Raw genomic sequence first — 23,354 nt, forward strand, 5'->3', positions numbered from 1 at the left:
GGATAAGCAACTGATAAATAAGACTGACTGCACTCATTAAGGACATATGTTCTGGTAACAAATTACAATGCTTTTAAATTCAAACTTTTTTTTTTTTTTGACTTCCTTAGGAATCCAGGATCAATTGATATTTAATTGCACTGAATTTTTTATTTTATACCCAAATTAAGAAGTGATTAACCTACACAATAAAATTATAACTTAGGAATTATAGGTTTTCAAAATGCAAAGTGATTTTAGATGTTACCTAGTCTAACCTCAACATATTACACTTGGGGATACTGAGACCCAAAGAAGCTGAGAGATACTTCTAAGGTCAGAAATGGCAGAGAAGTTACAGTACTTGGTCTCATTGACTTATTCTTTTGTTTACTGCTGGAAACCAGTCTTTAACTTTATTCAGCACACATACTATCAACTGAATATTGATATATGATTTCCCACCTCAACTTTGAGTAATTTGGGGTTCATATGGTAACAGAAGGTATCTGAAGGGCCGAGTCAGTGACTGACAGAAGTAGCTAGGTGAGAGTGTGCACAAAGATCTGACAATATTCAAGAAGATAACTGAATAACATATTAGAAAGACTATTAGGGATATCAGCCTGAGATTTTGGTAATGGCAGTGAAGGTCTATTAAGAAATCAAACAGAGAATTACTTTCTATATCCAGGGCCTACTGTAGTACCAGCACACAGTAGGTACTTAAACCAAAAACCTATTGCTGTCAAGTCATTCCGACTCATAGCGACCCTAGACAATAGAGTAGAGCTGCCCCATAGGATTTTTAAGGCTGTAAATCTTTACAGAAGCAGACTGCCACATCTTTCTCCTGTACAGTGGCTCGTGGGTTCAAACCAGATCTTTTGGTTATCAGTGGAACACTTAATCACTGTGCCTCCAGGGCTCCTAGTACTTATTTATTGGATGATTGGACCACGAACCATATGAGTGAATGAAAAGACCTGTTCTGAAAGAAGAAATGAGAGCCTTAGAGGCAACAGGGAAGAAGAACTGCTTAGTGCAGTCCCTTAATGGAAGAGGAAAAAAAGAGTTATCGAGGCCATCTCTAACCTTAGGAGTAAGGAGGTAGCTGTGTTTCCCTTGCAAGGTCAGTAGAGTCCATGCCACATTTCCATTCCGAGGATATATAGTAGTTCCCATGGCACTGGTTCTGCTTCTGGCAACTCTGCTCTCAGGATGAGATACGGAGAAGAGGGATGCCCAAGGGAAATCTCTCTTCAAGGGCAACAGAAGTCTCAAATTCTGTAATACCACTTTATTTGTAGAAGAAATTCTGTGCTTAAGTGCTAGCTATGCAAGGTATTGACCATCCTGACACCAATGAAGAAAATGTTTCATAAAAAAACTTAAGGTCAAGAAACAAATGTGGCCCTAGGCTAACAGAGCAAATCCCTCCTGGTGAAGAATGCAGGAAGGTTAGGATTTCCTGCCCCACTTTCCAATCACTGCAAACATGGCCACCTGTAGTCCTAAGCCTGTTGTGCTTCAACTTTCTGCCAAGTTTCTTAGGTCTGGATTTGCAAAGAAGGATTCGTTTGAAAAGCATTGGTGGCATTGACATGATAGAAAGCTACATCTCATTTTATTTTCCAAATAGTAAGGGGTCAGTCTTTGATATTCCCTTTCCTTTAAACATTTGTGTCAAATATTTTTCAAGTTTGTACCAGAGGATGTGGCCACTTTGAAGAAAATATGCACCACTCATCACCTCTTCTATTTTTCTAGGTCTAAATAGAGACACTGTAATAAGAGACTCTGCGTCAATGCCTAAGAAAGACCTTTCAAGGCTCTTATGATGTAAGCAGCTTCCTGCCTGGGAAGAATGGCAAACAATTTAGAGGATAATAAAGAATTGGACAATGTCTTCCCCATACAGCTTCTAGCAAACTCATAGAAAAAGGACAGTGTGTACCTCAGTTGCTAGGAATGAATTATGGATTCTGCCCCAAGTTCAGATGAAAGATATGTGCAGCCTAAGAGAAGATATAAAACCTTTTAATATGATCTGCATTTGACATTTGACTAAGACTTAAAGTTGGTGCAGTTTTTAAAAAGTCTTTCAAAACCAAGAGAACAGATCAAGACGAATGATACAAACATTCTTCCCCAACTCACAGAGTCATCGGCAAGGCTTTTATATTTTTAGCACGTAAAAGAGATGTGCTAAGCCCCTCTAAAGTGTCCTCGTTATGTTGCCAATGCTGGCTTATAGTCCTCTTCGCAACTCAGCTCTGTGTGCAATTCAAGGAACAAATGAGACTAGTTTTTATTCAAATGAAAGGGACAATATTTGTACAAGATTTTATACTAATATTTGTAAAACATCTTGAGAAATTACAGCAACAAGCATCCCAGAAAGCAGTGTTCTGCAATGAAATTACAGAAAAAGACATAAAGAAACCAAACTGAAAGGTTTTTAAAATAAAGGAACAGGTTTTTTCTTATAATACAAATAATCTTAGCTAAGACGCTTATTCTTCTAAGACCAGATTTTGGATAAGAGTAAAAACATACCACTGTGTCAAGATTAAGCATATCATCAACTCTCTCGAATAGTTCTCATGCGATCTAGCTCAGAGTATCTTGATTTTTATTGTATGTTTTTACTTGTATATTATTTTATTTACTTATTTATTTTGGTTTTTAATTCTTCTGGTGAGCATCTGCTTTCTCACATAAAAGTTAATTTAAGGATGCTTAGAGTCACACAACTGCCCACTTACCTCCCATAATTTTGGACTGGCAGTTAATAAATTCCGGCTTCCTGTCCGTGAGGTACCGCTGGCAGGTGTGATGGAGGATCTGGAAGAAGGTGCTTTTTTCTGAGGCTGTGCTGGCTACCCACTGGTCAAAAGCATTTTCAAACAACAGATCAAATTCTGCAGAATCCTGAAAAGACAGTGAAATAACTACTGACCTCAATCTATAAAAATTGTTGTTCTCAGTTTAAGTTCCATTTAAAGACTCATAAAGGATGAAACATTTTTCAAAGACTTTGCTCCTAATCATAAGACTCATCTTTCTTAGCACACAGTACGTGGAGAGTACACATTTTTCTGTTTATCAAGCAAACCCCAGATCTTACAGTACTTATAGATGTCCCTAGGAAGTTAGTATCACAGAGGTTGCTATAGCCTAACTAAACACAGAATCTTGCATCAGAATTCAGACCATGTCTTGCCTTCCCAATTGGAAAAAAGTATTCTTTGAGGCTCTTGTTACTGAACTATATTAATCCTGCCCCTAAACTTCGGTAGAAAAAGGTCCTCCGTATTATTGTAGTATATAGTTGCAGTATTTGTACTATTCTTCATTATTGTTTTGTATGTGTATGTGTGTGTGAGCAAAAGGAGATGGACTTTGAATACATGCTCTACCAGAAAATTCCTGTTAAATCCAACGGAATCCTAAGGCATGATTTTTTAAGGTGCCATTCACTTAATTTTTGGGAATAAACTTTATCATTGGTGCATTAGGAGATAAATGAAGCTTTACTGAATACTGATAACCATGGATATGATAATCTGAACATTGCCCTTTGCACTGTGAATGCTGATGAACACATTATTGGAGGCAGCATTTCTTCAATATACATGCCCTTAGGTTCCTCTATCAAACAAGATGAAAAGATTTATAAGGAATCATAAGTCTTGGTCGTGTAACTGAAATCGAGAAGTAGCCTTGCTAAAAATGATTTAAACCACCACCACTACCCAAGGTCAATCAGAAAGAGTCATCTTGTGAGAGAATTCCTTTGCTCAGCACTAAATAAGTCACTCACCCGATTAGGATCAATCCCATTAACCTGGCGAAGCTGCTCGAGCATCCACTGTGATCTCCGAACAAAAGACGTGGAGCCTTCAAACTGTTTGACCTTGGTGATGGATGCTTGGGTAGGCTTCTTGTTTGTCACTGCCAAGAAAAAGACCACTCAGATTAGTGGGGCTGTAGGTCGGTTTGTTTCGCCACTTAGTGTTGTTACTATATGGCATCTACTGTGCATCTCTGGGGGGAGAGAGAGACATAGACACGTGAGAGATGAAAACGAGGACGGAGAGAGAGAGAACGGGAAGGAATATGAACGTGTAGGTGTTGGATGAGGGTGAACTCTAAAGGAATAAAGGAATAGGAGTTATAATCTTTGCCCTCAAGCAGTTTATAATTGTGAGGGCTACTTCGTTTACCATTTTTGTCCTCACCCATTCAAACTGAACACGACTTTACTAAATACCACCAAGCACCTTTAACAGAGGCTGCAAGTGCACAGTTACAGACTGCAGGAAAAGAAGCACAAAGGGCTGACAAGTTTCAGGAAGGGTTACTGAGAAAGGCTGAATTTTAAAGGGAGTCAAGGTCACTGGCTCCCATGGGAAATTATAGTACACATCTCTAACTTATAGTCCAATGAAAATATCTCAGGTTTTAGTGATGAGGGCTAATAAACCAATCCAAACCTATTGCCATTGAGTTGATTCCGACTGATAACGACCCTATAGGATAGAGTAGAACGGCCCCATAGGGTTTCCAAGAAGTGGCTGGTGGATTTGAACTGCCAATCTTTTGGTTAGCAGCCAAGCTCCACCTCATACAAAAGAAAACAAAACAAAAACAGAAAACCTTTCATAGTTGGCTTTAAAATATCATTTAGTTTGAGTGCGATTATCAATGTACCTGACATTCTGGGCATACCCTGACACCCTGAGTCACTGCATCTTAGGGCCAGGAAAGTTCCTGCTCCCAGCCTTGGTCAATTCTTCCCCTACTCACTTCCATTCTGAGGATGGACAGTGGCACCTCTCAGACTTCAGACTCATGTTGAGGCATTAGACACCAGGAGACAGTGACCTTGACTATTTCCATCTTTGCTTAGTTCTAGAGCCTCAAGGATGGAGAGGCAATTCAGTGTCTTAAAAGGGTTTTTCCTAAAAGCTCCTCCTGAGCCCTAGCTGTAGGAATTAGTAATATTAAATAGAAAGTGTTACTAAACCAACTAGGAAAAGTTGAAAGCACTACTAGTTGTGATAACTGCAGTCTTAAGCACTGGCTTGCTGAAGACTGTGCATCAATGACATATATACATATGGTTCAAAAAATCCACAGATCCTACATTTTAAAGTAACTCTGCCCAAAAGATGGCAAAAAGATTTCTTGAGGAATGAAGGACTCGAAGCACCTACTTCCATCATGGTTAGTAATAAAAAGGCTCTTTCATACATACCAGAGCCTACCATAGTTTCAATGTCTGGGGTCACTACTGTAGGAAAGCAGGGACCAGAGACAGAAACCAAAGGGATCAGAGAGAGGAACCAGAGGCATTATGCCATTAGAACTGATGAGAACCGTCCACTCCAGGACTAAGGACTGTGTTCGTGTCCTTAGTAAAACCTTCTCCCTTTGCTCCCAATCGGAATTCAACATTTTTTTTTTTAACTTCAAATAATGCTTTGGTTTATTACCCATTATTTCAGTTATATTCAGCTAAAAGCTTCTGAAAATTTCATAGCAATTACATTTATTTTTGTGTTTGTTTAAAAAGTCATCATCCTATTAATACCCAAGATGAGGGAAAATTTTACAGCCTTCTATTCACAAATGGCTTCTCTAGCCTACGGCTCCAAGTATAAACCTGTTAAGTCCCTTTAGGAGTACCCATTCCCCTAACTAGTTTCAGGCAACATTTCCAGTCTTACCAGGGCTCTGTCCATCCATTTAGTTTAGTTATTCTTTTGTGTGTCCTATGAAACAAAAGGATCTGATAGGCTTTCTCTCATAGACATGTCCCACTCTTGTATTTTAATGTTAAAGGAAACAAACATACCTGGAACATATGCAGGTCCTAAATTTTGTGCTTAAAAGATTAAAGAATGCTTTTCAATAACAGGAAAGCATGAGTTCCTGTATTAGACACACACCCCTAAACACACACAGAGGATTTCCTCCTGTATGTAAATCATAAAGCATTTAGGCATCCTGGGATACAAGAAGGCTTTTCTTCTAACTTTATTTAAAATTATTATGATCTCCTATCTTTACTTCGGGTCCATCTGCTTCCAAGTCATTTACAACATTATACAAGTTCAAAAGCAATCCAGGATCATTGTTTATGACTGACATGTTTAGGATTGACATTTAGGAAGGAAAGTTCCATTGGAAGTTTTTTACTGAAATGAGAAGGGCAGGAACCCCACCCATGTGACGAATGTCCCCACAGAATTTCTCAACAGCGATCACACTGCAGACCTGTCATTTTTAATGGAGGCAGTTACAACTCCATCCATTCCTGCCTTTTCTCTCCTACCAGTTTATCCCTTGCCCAATTCTTGGAGTCTGGCTAGTTTTCCTGGGCAATGAGCCCAGTTTAGTTTAATTTTTGTTTATTGTTATTATCTCTAACATTCCAGTTTCTATTTTGAAGCAGGTGCCTTAAAATTATATTATTATGAACACATTATATGCAGTTAAATAAAGACCTTTCCCTTCTGAAATCAAAACACTTGCATAAAACACACCATTGCCAGAGTTTTTTTGACTTCCATGTTCAAAGGAGCCAGCTTTAATCCCTTCCTTGTTCTGGTGTTTTTAGAGTCCATAAAACCAAAACCAAACCCACTGCTGTCGAGTCCATTCCCACTCATAGTGACCCTATAGGGCAGAGCAGATCTGCCCCATAGAGTTTCCACGGAGTGTCTGGTAGATTCGAACTGCCGGCCTTTTCGTTAGCAGCCCTGGTGGCATGGTGGTTAAGTGCTACGGCTGCTAAACAAGAGGTCGGCAGGTCGAATCCACCAGGCGCTTCTTGGAAACTCTATGGGGCAGTTCTACTCTGTCCTACAGGGTCGCTATGAGTCGGAACCTACTCGACGGCCGTGGTTTTAGAGTCCATAGATGGTAAAAAATCAACCAGTCAAAGTCCAGATGTCTAGTGAAAAACAGTGATTTACCTTCTCCTTCAAAAGGAAAGCAAACTGATAGCACTTCCTTGCAAAGTGCACCCCAATTACCTGGTTCAATAATATCATAGTGCTGTAAGTCCATTTCTTCCAAGAAGCTGCTGGTGGCCGACCTTTCAGTTAGTAGTCAAGCTTTTAATCACTTTGCCACCATGTACCTTATAAAACTGAAACCAAACCTGTTGCCGTCGAGTAGTAGAAATAGGACGGAGTAGAACTGCCCCATAGGGTTTCCAAGGAGCAGGCGGTAGCTTCGAACTGCTGACCTTTGGGTTAGCAGCCAAGCTCTTAACCACTGCACTACCAGGGCTTCAAGGATCCTAGACTCCTATACACTTTTTTTAAATAACTTTTTAAAAGTCAGAAAACCAGGACATTTCTGTTGTGGCCTCAACATTCATGAAGAAAAGATAAATATATCTGCATTGAAAGGGGTGAGGTGGGTGACAATCCCAAGTAATACTGCAGACCACTTAAAAACAGTCCAGTGCCCAGTTTAATTTTTGTTTATTGTTATTATCTCTAACATTCCAGTTTCTATTTCGAAGCAGGTACCTTAAAATTGTATTATTACAAACACATTATATAGAGTTAAATCAGTCCAGTGCCCTGATTCTACACTCTGGCTACCTCATCAGAATCCTCTGCAAGCTTTTACCACAAACTGCTTAAACTGGAACCTCTGGGGGTACAGGTAGCATTCATATATCTAAATCACCCCAGGTGATTTTGAGATACACTGACTACTGAGGATCGCTGAACTTACGCATTTACTCATTCAACAAATATTTACAGAATGTTTATTAGTTGGAAGACAAAGAGATACGTTTTGGTATTGAATCAAGAACTTGCCAGGATGAGAATTATGAAAAACAGCATTGAAGCATAATAGGACAAATGAGATATGAGTCATACAAGGTGGTATGGGCAGCTTTAAAGACCAAGGCTGAGATGGAGAAAGTCAGGGAGGCTTCATGAAGAAGCCATATCCCAGGCAATATACCATTATATCTTGTCTTGTCGTTAGGTATCCTTCAGTTGGTTCCAACTCACAGCAGCCCTATGTACAATAGATTGAAACACTGCCCGGTCCTGCACCATCCTCACAGTGATTGATATGTTTGAACTCATTGTTTCGGCTACTGTGTCAATCCATCTAGCTGAGGGTCTTCCTTTTTTTCATTGACTCTCTACCAGGCATGATGTCCTTCTCCAGAGAATGGAAAACACATCTAGCCTGGTGTTATGGCTTGAACTCTGTCCCCCCAAAAATGTATGCAACTTGGGTAGGCCATGATGCCCAGTATTGTGTAACTGTCCACCAATTTATAATCTGAGGTGATTTTTCTATGTGTTTTAAGTCCTATCTCTATGATGTTAATGAGACACAATTGGAGGCAGGACTCAATCTACAAGATCAGGCTGTATTTTGAGCCTATCTCTTTTGAGACATAAAAGAGAGAAGTGAGCAGAAAGCCAGAGGGACCTTATACCACCAAGAAAGCAGTGTTGGGAGCATAGCATATCCGTTGGACCCAAGGTTCCTGCACTGAGAAGCTCCTAGACCAGGGGAAGATTGATGACAAGGACCTTGCCCTAGAACTGACAGAGAGAGAAAGGCTTCTCCTAGAGCTGGCACCCTGAATTTGGATTTTTATCCTAAATTGTGAGTGAATAAATTTTTCTTTGTTAAAGCCATCCACTTGTCGTATTTGTTATAGCAGCACTAGATAACTAAGACACCTGAGCTTCTACAATTTCCCCTAAACTGGCTTCTCTGACCAGCTTGCCCCTTTCAAATTTATTTTCTAACACAGAAGATGGAATTATCTTTTAAAAGTGCCTCAGTGGCATCCTCAACCATTCAGAATAAAACCCAGGGCCCTTGCTATGGCCTGCAAAGCCCTAGACAACTGGGTCTTTGAGTATCTCATCTCATTCCATCATCCCTTTTGTCCAGCAAATTCGAACCGCCTTTTTGCTTCTGGGAAACAGCAACCTCTTTCTATCTCAGGCACTTCGCATACGCTGTTTCCTCTGTCTTCTGAGGATTGCCTCTTGCTCACTATTCAGCTCTCAGATTAAATGTCTCCTCCACAGAAGACTTCTGTGATCACTTTGTCCTCGTAGGTTCTCCCACCATTTTATTTTTTTCACTGCATCCTCCTCATTTCAAAACAGGTTCATCTCAAGCTTGGATAAAATATTCCATGTTTGCTTCTGTGAGAGATTGGTGAAGAACAAAAACCAGATTGCTACCATGTATACCTAAAACATGTACGATGTAGATAAATCTCCACACAGATTTTCTAAGCTACCTCCTACTAGTTGGTGATGTAGGAGCCTAAAAACTGACATATTAACAAGTTACGCTTGTGTAGCATTTTAAACTTTAAGTCTCTTTTATATAGCTTTTGAATTTCTCTTTTGAACTTTGCAACATCTCTGTGATATACAGACAAGGTTATTGATATTATACTCTATTATACTTACAGACAAAGAAACTGAGGTACAGAAAGAGCTGGCTTAACAAAGTCAAACTATTAATTCATGGAAAAATTGCAATTTAAACAGAGAACAATGGACTTAGAGTCTAAGTCCAGGGCTCTTTCCACTATACCTTTTTTTTTTTTTTTCAACTGTGCTTTAAATGAAAGTTTACAAATCAAGTCAGTCTCTCATACAAAAATTTATATACACCTTGCTGTATACTCCTAGTTGCTCTCCCCATAATGAGACAGCACACTCTTTCCCTCCACTGCCTATTTTCATGTCCATTCGGCCAGCTTCTAACCCCATCTGCCCTCTCATCTCCCCTCCAGACAGGAGTTGCCACGTAGTCTCACATGTATCTACTTGATCCAAGAAGATCACTCTTCACCAGTATCATTTTCTATCCCATAGTCCAGTCCAATCCCTATCTGAAGAGTTGGCTTTGGGAATGGCTCCTGTCTTGGGATAACAGAAGGTCTGGGGAACATGACCTCCGGGATCCTTCTAGTCTCAGTCAGAGACTTAGTGAAGTCTGATCTTTTTACAAGAATTTGAGGTCTGCATCCCACTGCTCTCCTGCTCCATCAGGGTTTCTCTGTTGTGTTCCCTGTTAGGGCAGTTGTTGGTTATAGCCGGGTACCATCTAGTTCTGGTCTCAGGCAGATACAGTCTCTGGTTCATGTGGCCCTTTCTGTCTCTTGGGCTCATAATGACCTTGCATCTTTGGTGTTCTTCATTCTCTTTGCTCCAGATGAGTTGACACCAAATGATGCATCTTAGATGGCTGCTTATTAGCGTTTAAGACCCCAGACGCCACTCTCCAAAGTGGGATGCAGAATGTTTTCTTAATAGATTTTATTATGCCAGTTGACTTAGATGTCTCCTGAAACCATGGTCCCCAAATCCCTGCCCCTGCTACCCTGGCCTTCGAAGCATTCAGTTTATTCAGGAAAGTTCTTTGCTTTTGGTTTAGTCCACTTGTGCTGATCTCTCCTATATTGCGTGTTGTCTTTCCCTACAATTAAAATAGTTCTTATCTACCACCTAATTAGTGAAAACCCCTCTCCCTCTCTCCCTCCCTTCCCACTCTCATAACCTTCAAAGAATATTTTCGTCTCTGTTTAAACTATTTCTTGAGTTCTTCAAAGAGTGGTCTTATACAATATTTGTCCTATTGCAACTGATTAATTTCACTCAGCATAATGCCTTCCAGATTCCTCCATGTTATGAAAGGTTTCAAGGATTCATCATTGTTCTTATCGATGCGTAGTATTCCCTTGTGTGAACATACCATAACTTATTTATCCATTCATCCGTTGACAGGCACCTTGGTTTCTTTCATCTTTTTGCTATTGTAAACAGTGCTGCATATATCTGTTCATGTAAAGGCTCTTACTTCTCTAGGATATATTTGAAACAGTGGGATTGCTGGATGGTAGTTCTATTTCTAGTTTTTGAAGGAAGCACCAAATCAATTTCCAAAGTGGTGGTTACATTTTACATTCCTACCAGCAGTGTATAAGTGTCCTAGTCTCTCCATAACCTCTCCAACATTTATTATTTTGTGTTTTTTTGGATTAATGCCAGCCTTATTGGAGTGAGATGCAATCTAATCGTGATTTTAATTTGTATTTTTCTAATGGCTAATGATCGTGATCATTTCCTCATGTATCCGTTAGTTACCTGAATGTCTTCTTGAGTGAAATGCCTGTTCATATCCTTTGCCCATTTTTAAACTGTGTTATTTGTCTTTTTGTAGTTGAGTTTTTGCAGTATCATGTAGATTTTAGAGATCAGGCGCTAATCAGAAATGTCATAGCTAAAAACTTTTTACAAATCTGTAGGTAATCTTCTTACTCTTTTGGTGAAGTCTTGGATGAGCATAGGAGTTTGACTTTTAGGGGCTCCCAGTTATCTAGTTTCTCTTCTGCATCGTTCTGTATACTGTTTATGCCATGTATTAGGGCTCCTAGCGTTGTCCCTATTTTTTCTCCCACGATTTTTATCGTTTTAGATTTTACATTTAGGTCTTTGATCCATTTTGAGTTAGTTTTTGTGCATGGTGTGAGGTGTGGGTCTTGTTTCTTTTTTTTGCAGATGGATATCCAGCTATGCCAGCACCATTTGTTTAACAGACTGTCTTTTCCCCAATTAACTGACTTTGGGCGTTTGTCAAATATTAACTGCTCATATGTGGATGGATTTATGTCTGGATTCTCAATTCTGTTCCATTGGTCTCTGTATCTGTTGTTGTACCAGTACCAGGCTATTTTGACTACTGTGGCGGTATAATAGGTTCTAAAATCAGGTAGAGTGAGGCCTCTCCCTTTGTTCTTCTTTTTCAGTAATGCTTTACTTATCCGGGGACTTTTTCCCTTCCACATGAAGTTGGTGATTTGTTTCTCCAACTCATGAAAGAATGTCATTGCAATTTAGATTGGAATTGCATCTATAGATCACTTTTGATAGAACAGACATTTTTACAATGTTAAGTCTTCCTATCCATGAGCTAGGTATGTTTTTCCACTGATGTAGATCTCTTTTGATTTCTTGCAGTAGTGTCTTGTAGTTTTCTTTGTATAGGTCTTTTACGTCTCTGGCAAGATTTATTCCTAAATATTTTATCTTCCTGGGTGCTACTGTAAATGGTATCGATTTGGTGATTTCCTCTTTGATGTTCTTTTTTGTTGGTGTAGAGGAATCCAACTGATTTTCGTATGTTTATCTTGTATCCTGATTCTCTGCTGAGCTCTTCTAGTCATTTCAGTAGATTTCTTGAGTATTCTTTAGGGTTCTCTATGTATAAGATCACATCATCTGTAAATAGAGATACTTTTAATTCTTCCTTACCAATCTGGATGTGCTTTATTCCTTTATCTACCTAATTGCTCTGGCTAGGACATCCAGGACAATGTTGAATAAAACTGGTGATAAAGGGCATCCTTGTCTGGTTCCCATTCTCAAGTGGAATGCTTTCAGACACTCTCCATTTAGGGTATTTGTTGGCTTTTGGCTTCATATAACTGCCCTTTATTGTGCTGAGAGAGTTCCCTTGTATTCCTATTTTGCTGAGAGTTTTATTTTGAATGGGTGTTGAACTTTGTCAAATGGCTTTTCTGCATCAATTGATAAGATCATGTGGTTCTTGTCTTTTATTTATACGATGGATTACATTAATCGTTTTTCTAATGTTGAGCCATCCCTGCATAACTGGTATGAATCCCACTTGGTCATGGTGAATTATTTTTTTGATATGTTGTTGAATTCTATTGGCTAGAATTTTGTTGAGGATTTTGCATCTAAGTTCATGAGGGATATAAGCCTGTGATTTTCTTTTTTTGTGGTGTCTTTAGCAGGTTTTGGTATCAGGGATATGGTGGCTTCATAGAATGAGTCCGGGAGTATTCCGTCATTTGCTATGCTCTAAAATACCTTTAGTAGTAGTGGTATTAACTCTTCTCTGAAATTTTGGTAGAATTCTGCAATGAAGCCGTTCAGGCCAGGGTTGTTTTTTGTTTGGAATTTTTTGATTATCTTTTCAATCTCTTCTTTTGTTATGGGTTTATTTAGTTGTTGTACTTCTGTTTGTGTTAGTTTAGGTAGGTCGTGTGTTTCTAGAAATTCGTCCATTTCTTCTAGGTTTTCAAATTTGTTATAGTACAATTTTTCACAGTAATCTGATATGATTCTTTTAATTTCAGTTGGGTCTGTTGTAATATAGTCCATCTCATTTCTTATTCAGGTTATTTCCTTTCTCTCCTGTTTTTCTTTTGTCAGTTTGGCCAATGGTTTATCTATTTTGTTAATGTTTTCAAAGAATCAGCTTTTGGTCTTGTTAACTCTTTCAAGTGTTTTTCTGTTCTCAATTTAATTCTGTTCTAATTTTTATTATTTGCTTTCTTTTGGTGCCTGAGGGTTTCTTTTGTTGCTCTGTTTTTATTTGTTCAAGTTGTATGGATACTTCTTTGATTGTCGCCCTTTCTTCTTTTTACATGTGTGCATTTATTGATATAAATTGACCTCTGAACACTGCTTTCACTGTGTCCCAAAGGTTCTGATGGGAATTGTTTTCATCCTCATTGGATTCTGTGAATTTCTTCATTCCATCCTTCATGTCTTGTATAACCCAGTTGTTTTGAGCAGGGTATTCTTCAGTTTCCAAATGTTTGATTTCTTTTCCCTTTTTCTGTCATTGATATCTACTTTTATGGCCTTATGATCAGAGAAAATGGTTTGTAATATTTCAATGTTTTGGTTTCTGCTAAGGCTTGCTTTATGACCTAATATGTGGTCTATTTTAGAGAACATTCCACGTGCACTAGAGAAGAAAGTATACTTGGCTGCTGTTGGGTGGACTGTTCTGTATATGCCTATGAGGTCAAGTTGGCTGACTGTGGCATTTAGATCTTCCATGTCTTTATTGAGCTTCTTTCTGAAAGTCCTGTTCTTCATCGAAAGTGGTATGTTGAAGTCTCCTACTATTATTGTGGGGCTGTCTATCTCACTTTTCAACGCTGTTAGAGTTTGTTTAATGTATCTTGCAGCCCTATCATTGGGTGCATAAATATTTAATACGGTTATATCTTCTTGGTGTATTGTCCGTTTAATCATTATATAGTGTCCTTCCTTATCCTTTATGATGGATTTAACTTTAAAGTCCATTTTGTCAGAAATTAATATTGCCACTCCTGCTCTTTTTTGATTGTTGTTTGCTTGATATTTTTTTTCCATCCTTTGAGTTTAGTTTGTGTCTCTAAGTCTAAGGTGTGTCTTTTGTAGGCAGTATATAGATAATGTTTTTAATCCATTCTGCCTCTCTGTCTCTTTATTGGTGCATTTAGTCCATTTACATTCAGCATAATTATTGATAGGTATGAATTCAGTGCTGTCATCTTGATGTGTTGTTTTGTGTGTTGTTGACAGTTTCTTTTTCCCACTTAATTCTTAGAAGAAGTGTGGCCAGAATGCTCCTTAGAGGCAAGGATGGCACGACTGCGTCTTACATACTTTGGACACATTGTCAGGAGGGATCAGTCTCTGGAGAAGGACATCATGCTTGGCAGAGTACAGGGTCAGCGGAAAAGAGGAAGACCCTCAAAGAGGTGGATTGACAGAGTGGCTGCAACAATGAGCTCAAGCATAAAAAAGATTGTAAGGATGGCGCAGCACTGGGCAGTGTTTCGTTCCGTTGTGCATAGGGTCACTATGAGTCGAAACCGACTTGATGGCACCTAACAACAACAACAATTTTTTGTGCTGAGTAGTTTATATATTGTCTTTTCCTTTTATTCATTGTTGTTGATTTTGTTTCTGCTGAGTCTCTATTTTTCTCTTGTATTTTATTTTGATGAGTAGGGTTGTTAGTCTCCCTTGTGGTTACCTTAATATTTACCCCTATTTTTCTGAGTTTAAACTTAACGTTAATTCCTTTATATCACCTCGTCTTCCTCTCCATATGAAAGATCTGTGACTACATTTTAGTCCCTCTTTATTGTTTTAATGTTGTCTTCTTTTACATAATGACATCGCTGTTTCCCTGTTTTGAGTGTTTTTTTAATCTTGATTTATTTTTGTGATTTCCCTATCTGGGTTGACATCTGATTTCTCTGTCCAGTGTTCCAGTCTTGGGTTGATATCCAATATTATTAATTTCCTTACTGGAGAACTCCCTTTAGAATTTCTTGTAGTTTTGGTTTGGTTTGTACGAATTCCCTAAACTTCTGTTTATCTGGAAATGTCCTAATTTCGCCTTCATATTTGAGACACAGTTTTGGTGGCTATATGATTCCTGGCTTCCAATTTTTTTCCTTCAGTGCTTTTCATAAGTCATTCCACTGCCTTCTTGCCTGCATGGTTTCTGCTGAGTAGTCTGAGTTTATTCTTATTGATGCTCTTTTGTAGGTGACTCTTCTTTTTTCCCTAGCTGCTCTTTAAAATCTCTCTTTATCTTTGGTATTGGCAAGTTTGATTATAATATGACTTTCTTTTAACATCTACCTTTTGTGGAGTTTGATGAGTATCTTGGATAGCTATCTTTCATGATATAAGGGGAGTTTTCTGTCAACAAATCTTCAACAATTCTTTGTATTTTCTGTTATCCCTCCCTGTTTTGGTACTTCAATCACTCATAGGTTATTTGTCTTGGTAGAGTCCCACGTGATTTTTAGGGTTTCTTCATTTTTTTTAATTCTTTTATCTGATATTTCTTCAAATATATTGGTGTAAATTGCTTTATCTTTAATCTCACCAATTCTGCCTTCCACTTGCTTAATTCTGCTCCTCTGACTTTCTATTGAGTTGTCTAATTCTGTAATTTTATTGTTAATCTGAATTTCTGATTGTTGTCTCTCTATGGTTTCTTGCAGCTTATTAAATTTTTCATTGTTCTTGAATAATCTTTTAATTTCTTCAACTGCTTTATCTGTGTGTTCCTTGGCTTGTTCTGCATATTGCCTGATCTCCTTCCTGATGTCTTGAAGTGTTCTGTATATTAATGTTTTGTATTCTGCATCCAGTAATTCCAGGAACGCACCTTCATCCAGAAGATCCCTTGATTCTTCATTCTGAGAGCTTGTTGAAGCAATCATGGTCTGCTTCTTTATGTGATTTGATATTGACTGTTGTCTCTGAGCCATCTATATGTTACTGTATTAATTTTTTTTATGTTTGCTTACTGCATCCTAGCTTCTTGCTTTGTTTTGTTATGCCCAGATAGGTTGGTTGAGTGAGTTAGCTTGATTATTTTCTCCTCGAAGCTCTAACGTCCTGTCACCAGATGGCTAGAGCTCTTATCAGATATAGCAGCCTAGGAGTCCACTCACGTTTCTTGTATGGATTCAGCTCAGGTGTCCGTGTAAGTGGTCATCAGGTGTGTGGTACAGGCTCTGTCCAACAGTCTTAGAGGGGCAGGGGTGACTTGTTTAGGTACTGGTATCTGGTTGCAGCAGGGGGTCATGCTCTAAACAAGCCAGGGGGCTGATAAACATCCCCCGAGTGTGAGGAAAGCGTGTCCCTGTTCTCTAGGGTGCACAGGTGGGTGGGCTCTGTGGACAGACCATGGGCACCCAATACTTTAGGTTGTAAGGACTGGGAGGTACCAGTTATCCTCAGACCCCTGTCTCGGGTGGCTGGGTGACCTGAGTGGGGCCACCAGTCCTTAGGCCCCTGATGTGGGTAGGTGAGGACCCTGTTTAATAGGCAAAGTGGTGTCAAACATCAAACTCTCAACTCTCCACCACACAGCTGAAACAGTTGCAGTCTGCCAACAAGGGCCTCCTATTCTCCTGAAATAGGCCCACACAGGTCCATGCAGGGGGTTAAGGTATTTAAAGTCCATGGACCATTTATGCCTGGACAGGAGCTACTTCTGTCCTTGGCTCCCCAGGTTAGTGGAGCTGGCAAATTATCTTTTCCCCCATTTGCAAATTTATTCCTTCTCCAAGGCTGGGAAAATGGTTCAGGGCACTCAGCAGAGCCTATCTCAGGCCTATGGAAATTGACAAGCACTGACGCCAGCTTGAGGGCGGGGGGCACGGTAAAATATATGCAAGTATTTAGCTTTTTCCGAGAGCGCTGTTCTTCTCTGGTTCCAGAAGTGTGAGTAGGCTGTGCGGCTGCCTGTTTCTCTCTGAGGAAACTGCAGCCAAATGCTACCACCATCTGCCATAGTCACTCCCAGGAATGGTGCCTGAGGGTTCCCAGCAATGCAGGTCTGGCAACTCCTCTCCGCTTCTGAACCAACGCTCCCTCCCCCACCACTTAGTCCATTTTCTAACTTTGCCTTTGATGTTCAGAGCTCCTAGCTTGTCATAAATATAATTGTTTCACTTGTTTTTTCAGGTCTTCATTGTAAGAGGGATCACTGGAAGCATCTGACTACTCTGCCATCTTGTCCCCACCTCCTCCACTATATCTTTCTGTACCAATGTCAAATGCCACATTTTATTGGGTGTGGGATGCTCATTAAATAATGATTAATGGGATTATTTTGTTTTAATAATAATAATACTTCAGTGATTTTTTACAATATCTTGTACTGTGTTTTCCTTAATATTTTCCTTTAAATAGATTTGCTTTAAATACTTTGGTTAATTAAAAATAAAATATAATATTGAAGTCATAAATAGATAAGCAGCTCTATCTGCTTTAAATAGAAAATAATGTAAAAATAACACAATTAAGACATTAAAAAACCAAAAAAAATAAATGCTATTAATTTCAAACTACAAAGTTTGAAGAACTCGACATCTGAGATAAAGCGGTAATTTGAAAGTGTAGACAGGTGTTGATGATCACAGCACAGGTGTTCTCCTAGATACAATAAAAAAGTATCAATGGGCCACTGGTTCTAGGGCCATTGCGTTGTATACACTGGGACTCACTTGGATCCTAATGCTTTGTTCTCACTCACTCCTGTTCCAGATAGCCACTGCTTTCTGTACTGGCATTAGAGGCAGGCAGAAGCATGGGGACAACCAAATTCAGGTCCTTTGCCACCAAACCAAAATCCAAATCTACTGCTGTGGAGTTGGTTCCAACTCATAGCAATCCTATAGGCCAGATCAGAACTGCTGCATAGGGTTTCCAAGGTTGTAATCTTTATGGAAACTGTCACATCTTTCTCCCACAAAGCGGCTGGTGGGTTCAAACTGCCAACGTTTTGGTTAGCAACTGAGTACTTTCACCACTGTATCACCAGGGCCCCCTTTTGCCACCAGCCCTGATTAAAAAAGAAAAAAAAATGTGATTTTTCAGGACTGCATACCTTCTCTTTAACCATAGTGTAGCCTTGATACAACATCTTAACTGTAGTTAAGAAGCGGTGATGTGAACTATTACGTCTAGAAAATAGTTATCATGGTTCTCAAGTGGTGGAACATCTCCATGTCATAATCTAGAGAGGTCTTTTGAAAATGGCCCTTCCATGAAACATTTTACAGAAATAAAGTCAAATTTCTGGATATAATCAAAAAGTGGAGACCACTGGCCTTGCTTTTGTCCAATCAGGAAATTTTATTTAATTAAAAAACAATAAACCACCCAATGACAAAAACAAACAAACAAACAAACCCATTGCCCTCCAGTCAATCAGCATTAATCAGATCAAACCTGGTCTCCAGCACATCCAAGACTATGAAACTGGTGGAGGAGTGAATAAAGTCAACAAAGAAAGAAAAGACAGAAATGTAAATTACTTGCATGTTATGCAAAACAGAAGAATAGCTCACACTCTTCCCAGTAATTAAGAGATTAATCCTCCATTTCAAGGTTCAGTGGTTGAGAGACCACTTTTTTTTTTAAGCCACACTCCTTCCCCTAAAATCTCGTTTTTCACAGCATCATCTTTCAACTATTCGAAAGAGGAAAATCAATTTTGCCTAAGATATAAAATATCTACTCAGTCTTAAAATCTTACTTTAAAAGAAACAATCACCATAGAAACAAACTAATTACTCACCACCTCTTTATCCCCTACTATCTCATTTTTCACAGTATTTTGTATGATTTACTAACATTTGCACAAATATCTACATATTAAACTTCGATTGAATCATCTCATAACTTTATGTGGCCATTTCTCTCTCCCCAAAAAAAGCAAAGGTGCTGAAAAACAGCAAACTATACCTATACTACAGTTTGTTGTTGAGGCTAGGCAGCTGAAACGCAGAATTTACCATACCTATGTACCTGTGTGTGATGTACCTAATGTGTGATGTACCTAATATAGTAATATTATATGTACCTAAGATACCTTAAAATTTCATCACGTGTAGTCCTGTCATGATCCTACAACTAAGTGAAGTCAGCGTTTTGTCGTATGTCTTAGCTCTCTGCCCTGCTGAAGTCTAGACATTTTTATTTCGACTACATTGTTGGTGAGAAATAAACAATTTGGAGCAATAAAAAAGTGGCATTAAACACAGAAACTTGTCAGGTCTGTTCTTTTTGCTGTGTCAGTGACAACTGACAAGGAAAAAAAATTGAAATATGCTTCCGGAAGTAAAAGCAAGATTGAACATGCTTTCTGGGGGCTGATGTGGTGATGAAACAGGCTAACAGGCCAAAGTGAGAAGTGATCATTTGGAACTGGTTTCCTTAATGCTCCTCTAAACCTCTAACACGTTATAATCCTAGGTGAATTTCACAGTATTCATGAGAAATAAGTATCAGGTCCTGGGTTGTACCAGCAATTTTATCTGGTGAGTTGAATGAATGTCTGCAAAGCTTAGAAGCAAAAATATCTAGATTGTTACCTGGAATAGGAAACACCATCACTGCTATAGTTAATGGGAAACAGAGCATGGTGTTGTCTCTATCCAGGACCAATCTTTCACTTCTCACATAATTTCTCAAGGTGTGTTATAATTCAGGGGCAGAGTAAATGTTTAGGCTCCACAGGTTATATAATCCACAGTTCTAAAGCCAGACCAATTTGTAAAATGGTCAAGCTTGTCCTTGGGGCCCTAACCTTATCCTTCTATTTACTTCTCCTCATCTTAGTTAGTGGGATCCCTCTGGTCACATTCTTGATGGATCTCAAATGGGCCTAACAGAGTAATTTTGAATCTGCATGTTTTAAGGGAGGAATTTTTTTTATCCCCCCCCCCCCCGCAAAATAAAAACAACAACAAAAATGGCAGCATTTCAGTCATGAGCACCAAGCCAATAGGGAAGAGTGTAGAATGTTCTTAAAGAGTCCCTGTTCAACTTAACTCTAAATAGGGAGAGAGGGATAGAGTCAGTACATTGGGCTTTGAGGTTTGTTTCTTAAAGGCAGCCTTTCTCAGTCTACTGAAATACTTCCCACAAAGAAAAATATTTTCCATACTAAAGGTTCTTCATTAGGTATGCCTCTGGGGAAAGTTCCTAGGACTCCAATCTACACCACATCCTTATCTTCAAATTGGAGAAGTAGGAGGACTAAGACGAGGAGAAAGAAAAGATTGAAAGTCTAAGAACTTTCCCTAAAGGGCTACCAAACCACCCCCCCCAAAAAAGGGGGGTACCAAAGAGGACCAATTTTTATGGAAGACTTCTTTCTTTGTAAAGAAGTTTAGATAAGCCCTTTTAGTTGAAGAAGGAGAAAATCTATCTTACATCAAGTACTCTTATATAGGAAGGCTGCTTTTATTATGAAGGTACAGCACCCATGTCGAGAGTAGCTAATGACTGTGCATTAATACAGCAAGAAATCCCCTACACCAGCTTTGCAGGAAGTACTAACTGGTTTTAATATCTTCAAATTACCAACCTAAAGATCCATTATTTTTAAAATGTGCAACTTCAACGTCACAACTCACTGCCGCTGAGTTGATTCCGACTCATAGCAACTGTATAGGACAGAGCAGAAGAGCAGAACTGCCCCACAGGATCTCCGTGGAGCTGCTGGAGGACTCAAACTACTGACATTTTAGTTAGCAACCAGACACTTAACCACTGTGCCACCAGGGCTCCTCAATGTCAAAGGTCAGCCTGAAATTTAGTCAGTACTTTTAAAATCTAGTGCCTTCTAATTTTAAGTTTCTTTACCCTGTTCATAATTTTCCTTTTTTTAATTGTAAAAATACGTGGATTTCTATTTTGAAAGGGTATTCCATTTTTTAAGTCAATGACACATTCAGGCACACTGCAAGTAGTCTTGGACCATTAAACCTTAAGCATGAAATCAGAAAGCTTAACTCCAGAAGGCTTGAGTTGTCTACTGTAAGACCAGAACTTCCTTCTGCACGCTAGTACCATGATATCCTCTTTATAAACTGATACCTAGTGCCTGTCATTAAACATATTCGTGTGTGAAATGAATGACTGAATATATCGATGTCTCCTCAACAAAAGAATCAAACCACAGTCTTAAGGGATTTAATTACTTTCTTACCAGAAAACAGGGGTATCTGGAAACTAGTGAGCCTAGAGAAAAGAGTAGAACTCAAGAAATTATAGAATTATCAGAAGACTACAAAGAGAAATTCTGGGGTTAAAATCTTTAAAAATGCCCTTTCCTACAATTCTTACTCTAGCAGCATCTCACTTAAGCAGAGTCCCCTGGAAACATTTTCTGGCTTCAGATTTAGCAAACCGAGGTGTTCCACTGTGTTCAATTTTTTAAACTTTCTTATGTTTTCCCTCATAGACATGCACAGAAGATTAACTTGCATATATTTCAGGTAAAGGGTAAACATGTAACAGTATAAAACCTGGTTATAATATCAGTTACTGTAACTTCATATTTTATATGGAAAGAATATCATATATATGATTCATGTAAGTGAGATAAACAATAGGCCCAAGCCAAGAAAATAAATGCCCAGAGTTGTGAGAACTGTAAGTTTCTGAAAAAGATTAAATCCAATACCAAATAATGTAACATATATTTTTATAATGAAAATAACAGAAGGGGTTGACTATGTTCATAAAGTCTTATTCTATTCTTACTTCCTCAATTCTGGAAACAGACACAAACATCATTTTTGATCTATTCTTAGGAGAGATTTACAAACAGAGGATCTAAAAACAAAGGCTTCAAAGAAACAGCTACCTGACTCAAGAATGAATTATTTCATAAGAAGCTCAAAGGCTAGGAATAAAAGCTTGAAAAAGACATTTCTTTAATGTTAAGCTTTCCTTGAACATTACCCATTATATACTGAAAAGTATAGGCCAATCAGTAATTCTCTTTATGAAAATGTCATACTTCATAGAAATTCAATGCATACTTTACTGATAACAGCTTTCTAAAAAGCATTCTTAGAGCTTTAATAGCCCTTACGATGAGATTGAACCATTTCTTTCTTTAGTCTCTACTTCTTTATGCCTCAGCAGCTGTAAGTAGGGGCACCTACATTATGTGATGGAAGTGCCTGGTACCATGTTCCATGATACTACGCACACCTCTGCTGAGTATACTCTTTAAATGTGGATGCAAAAGAATGTTATGTGGATATGGATTTCCTTCAAGGTGAGAGGAGCATTCTCCAAGTAAGAGACTGAAATTTCAAGGAGGGAGAGAAATACAGCATTTTCTAATGGAGAAGGAGCTAAACATATAATATCGCTAGGTTTTTGGAAAATCAAAGCTGTTATTACTTAGCAAACATAAGCTGTCAGATGTAATTACAGCTATCAGTCAAGCAAAGACATATTTATCTGCTCTGTCTGCTTTCCTTCCTCTTTACCACTAGCACCATCATCATTTTACTCAATACTTTTAATAACATATTTAAAATGAGGGTATGCATCTCTGAAGTTCTTTAAGAGTGAATGCTGTCACTAAAATATAGGAAAAATAAAATTTTTTTAATATAGACAAATCTGCCAGGGATTCCTTGGAAACTCTGTGGGGCAGTTCTCCGTCCTATAGGGTCGCTGTGAGTCAGAATCGACTGGACGGCAGTGGGTTTGGTTCTGGATTTGTTTAGATTTTATTTCACATTTCCATAGCTTAGGAGATAAAATTTAAGCTAAGAGCTGCATGGAAAACGATCCTGCGTAAAAAAAAATATATGAAAGAGAAGACTTTTGGGCAAAGCAAACAGTTAGTGCCAAGGCCCAAATGTGGAAATGAGTTTGACACAAAGAAGAGAAAACAGATCAAGATGGTTTAAACACTGTGAGGAAAGGAAAGAATGGGTAAGGTCAGAGGCGATCATGGAGGACCTAGTGCATAAGGCTTTGTCAGCAAGAACCAGGCATGTAACAGGATCTGATTTACATTTTTAAAATACTGTCTAGCTACTACGGGTAGAATGGGTAATGGTGGGAGCAGGCATGGAAACAGGGGAACCACTTAGTACAGGCAAGTAGTAATGGTAGCTTAGACTGGATGGCAGTAGTGGAGGTAGAAAGGAAAGGAACAGTCTATCCCACTCTCCATAGCTATTAACTCTTCCA

At 38.7% G+C, this 23,354-nt stretch overlaps 1 protein-coding gene across 1 annotated transcript in view; it reads right to left on the minus strand.

The window, feature by feature from the left end:
• STXBP6 (syntaxin binding protein 6) overlaps nt 1–23,354 on the minus strand; it is a 299,423-nt gene that overhangs the window by 63,493 nt on the left and 212,576 nt on the right. Inside the window, exons 3-4 of the mRNA XM_049898823.1 lie at nt 3,806–3,936; nt 2,748–2,913 (exon numbers count right to left, since the gene is read on the minus strand). Of these exons, the coding sequence (XP_049754780.1) occupies nt 2,748–2,913; nt 3,806–3,936 (297 nt within the window). The remainder of the gene's footprint in view (nt 1–2,747; nt 2,914–3,805; nt 3,937–23,354) is intronic.

This window comes from Elephas maximus, chromosome 10 (genome assembly GCF_024166365.1).
Source record: "Elephas maximus indicus isolate mEleMax1 chromosome 10, mEleMax1 primary haplotype, whole genome shotgun sequence".
Taxonomy (NCBI): Eukaryota; Metazoa; Chordata; class Mammalia; order Proboscidea; family Elephantidae; genus Elephas; species Elephas maximus.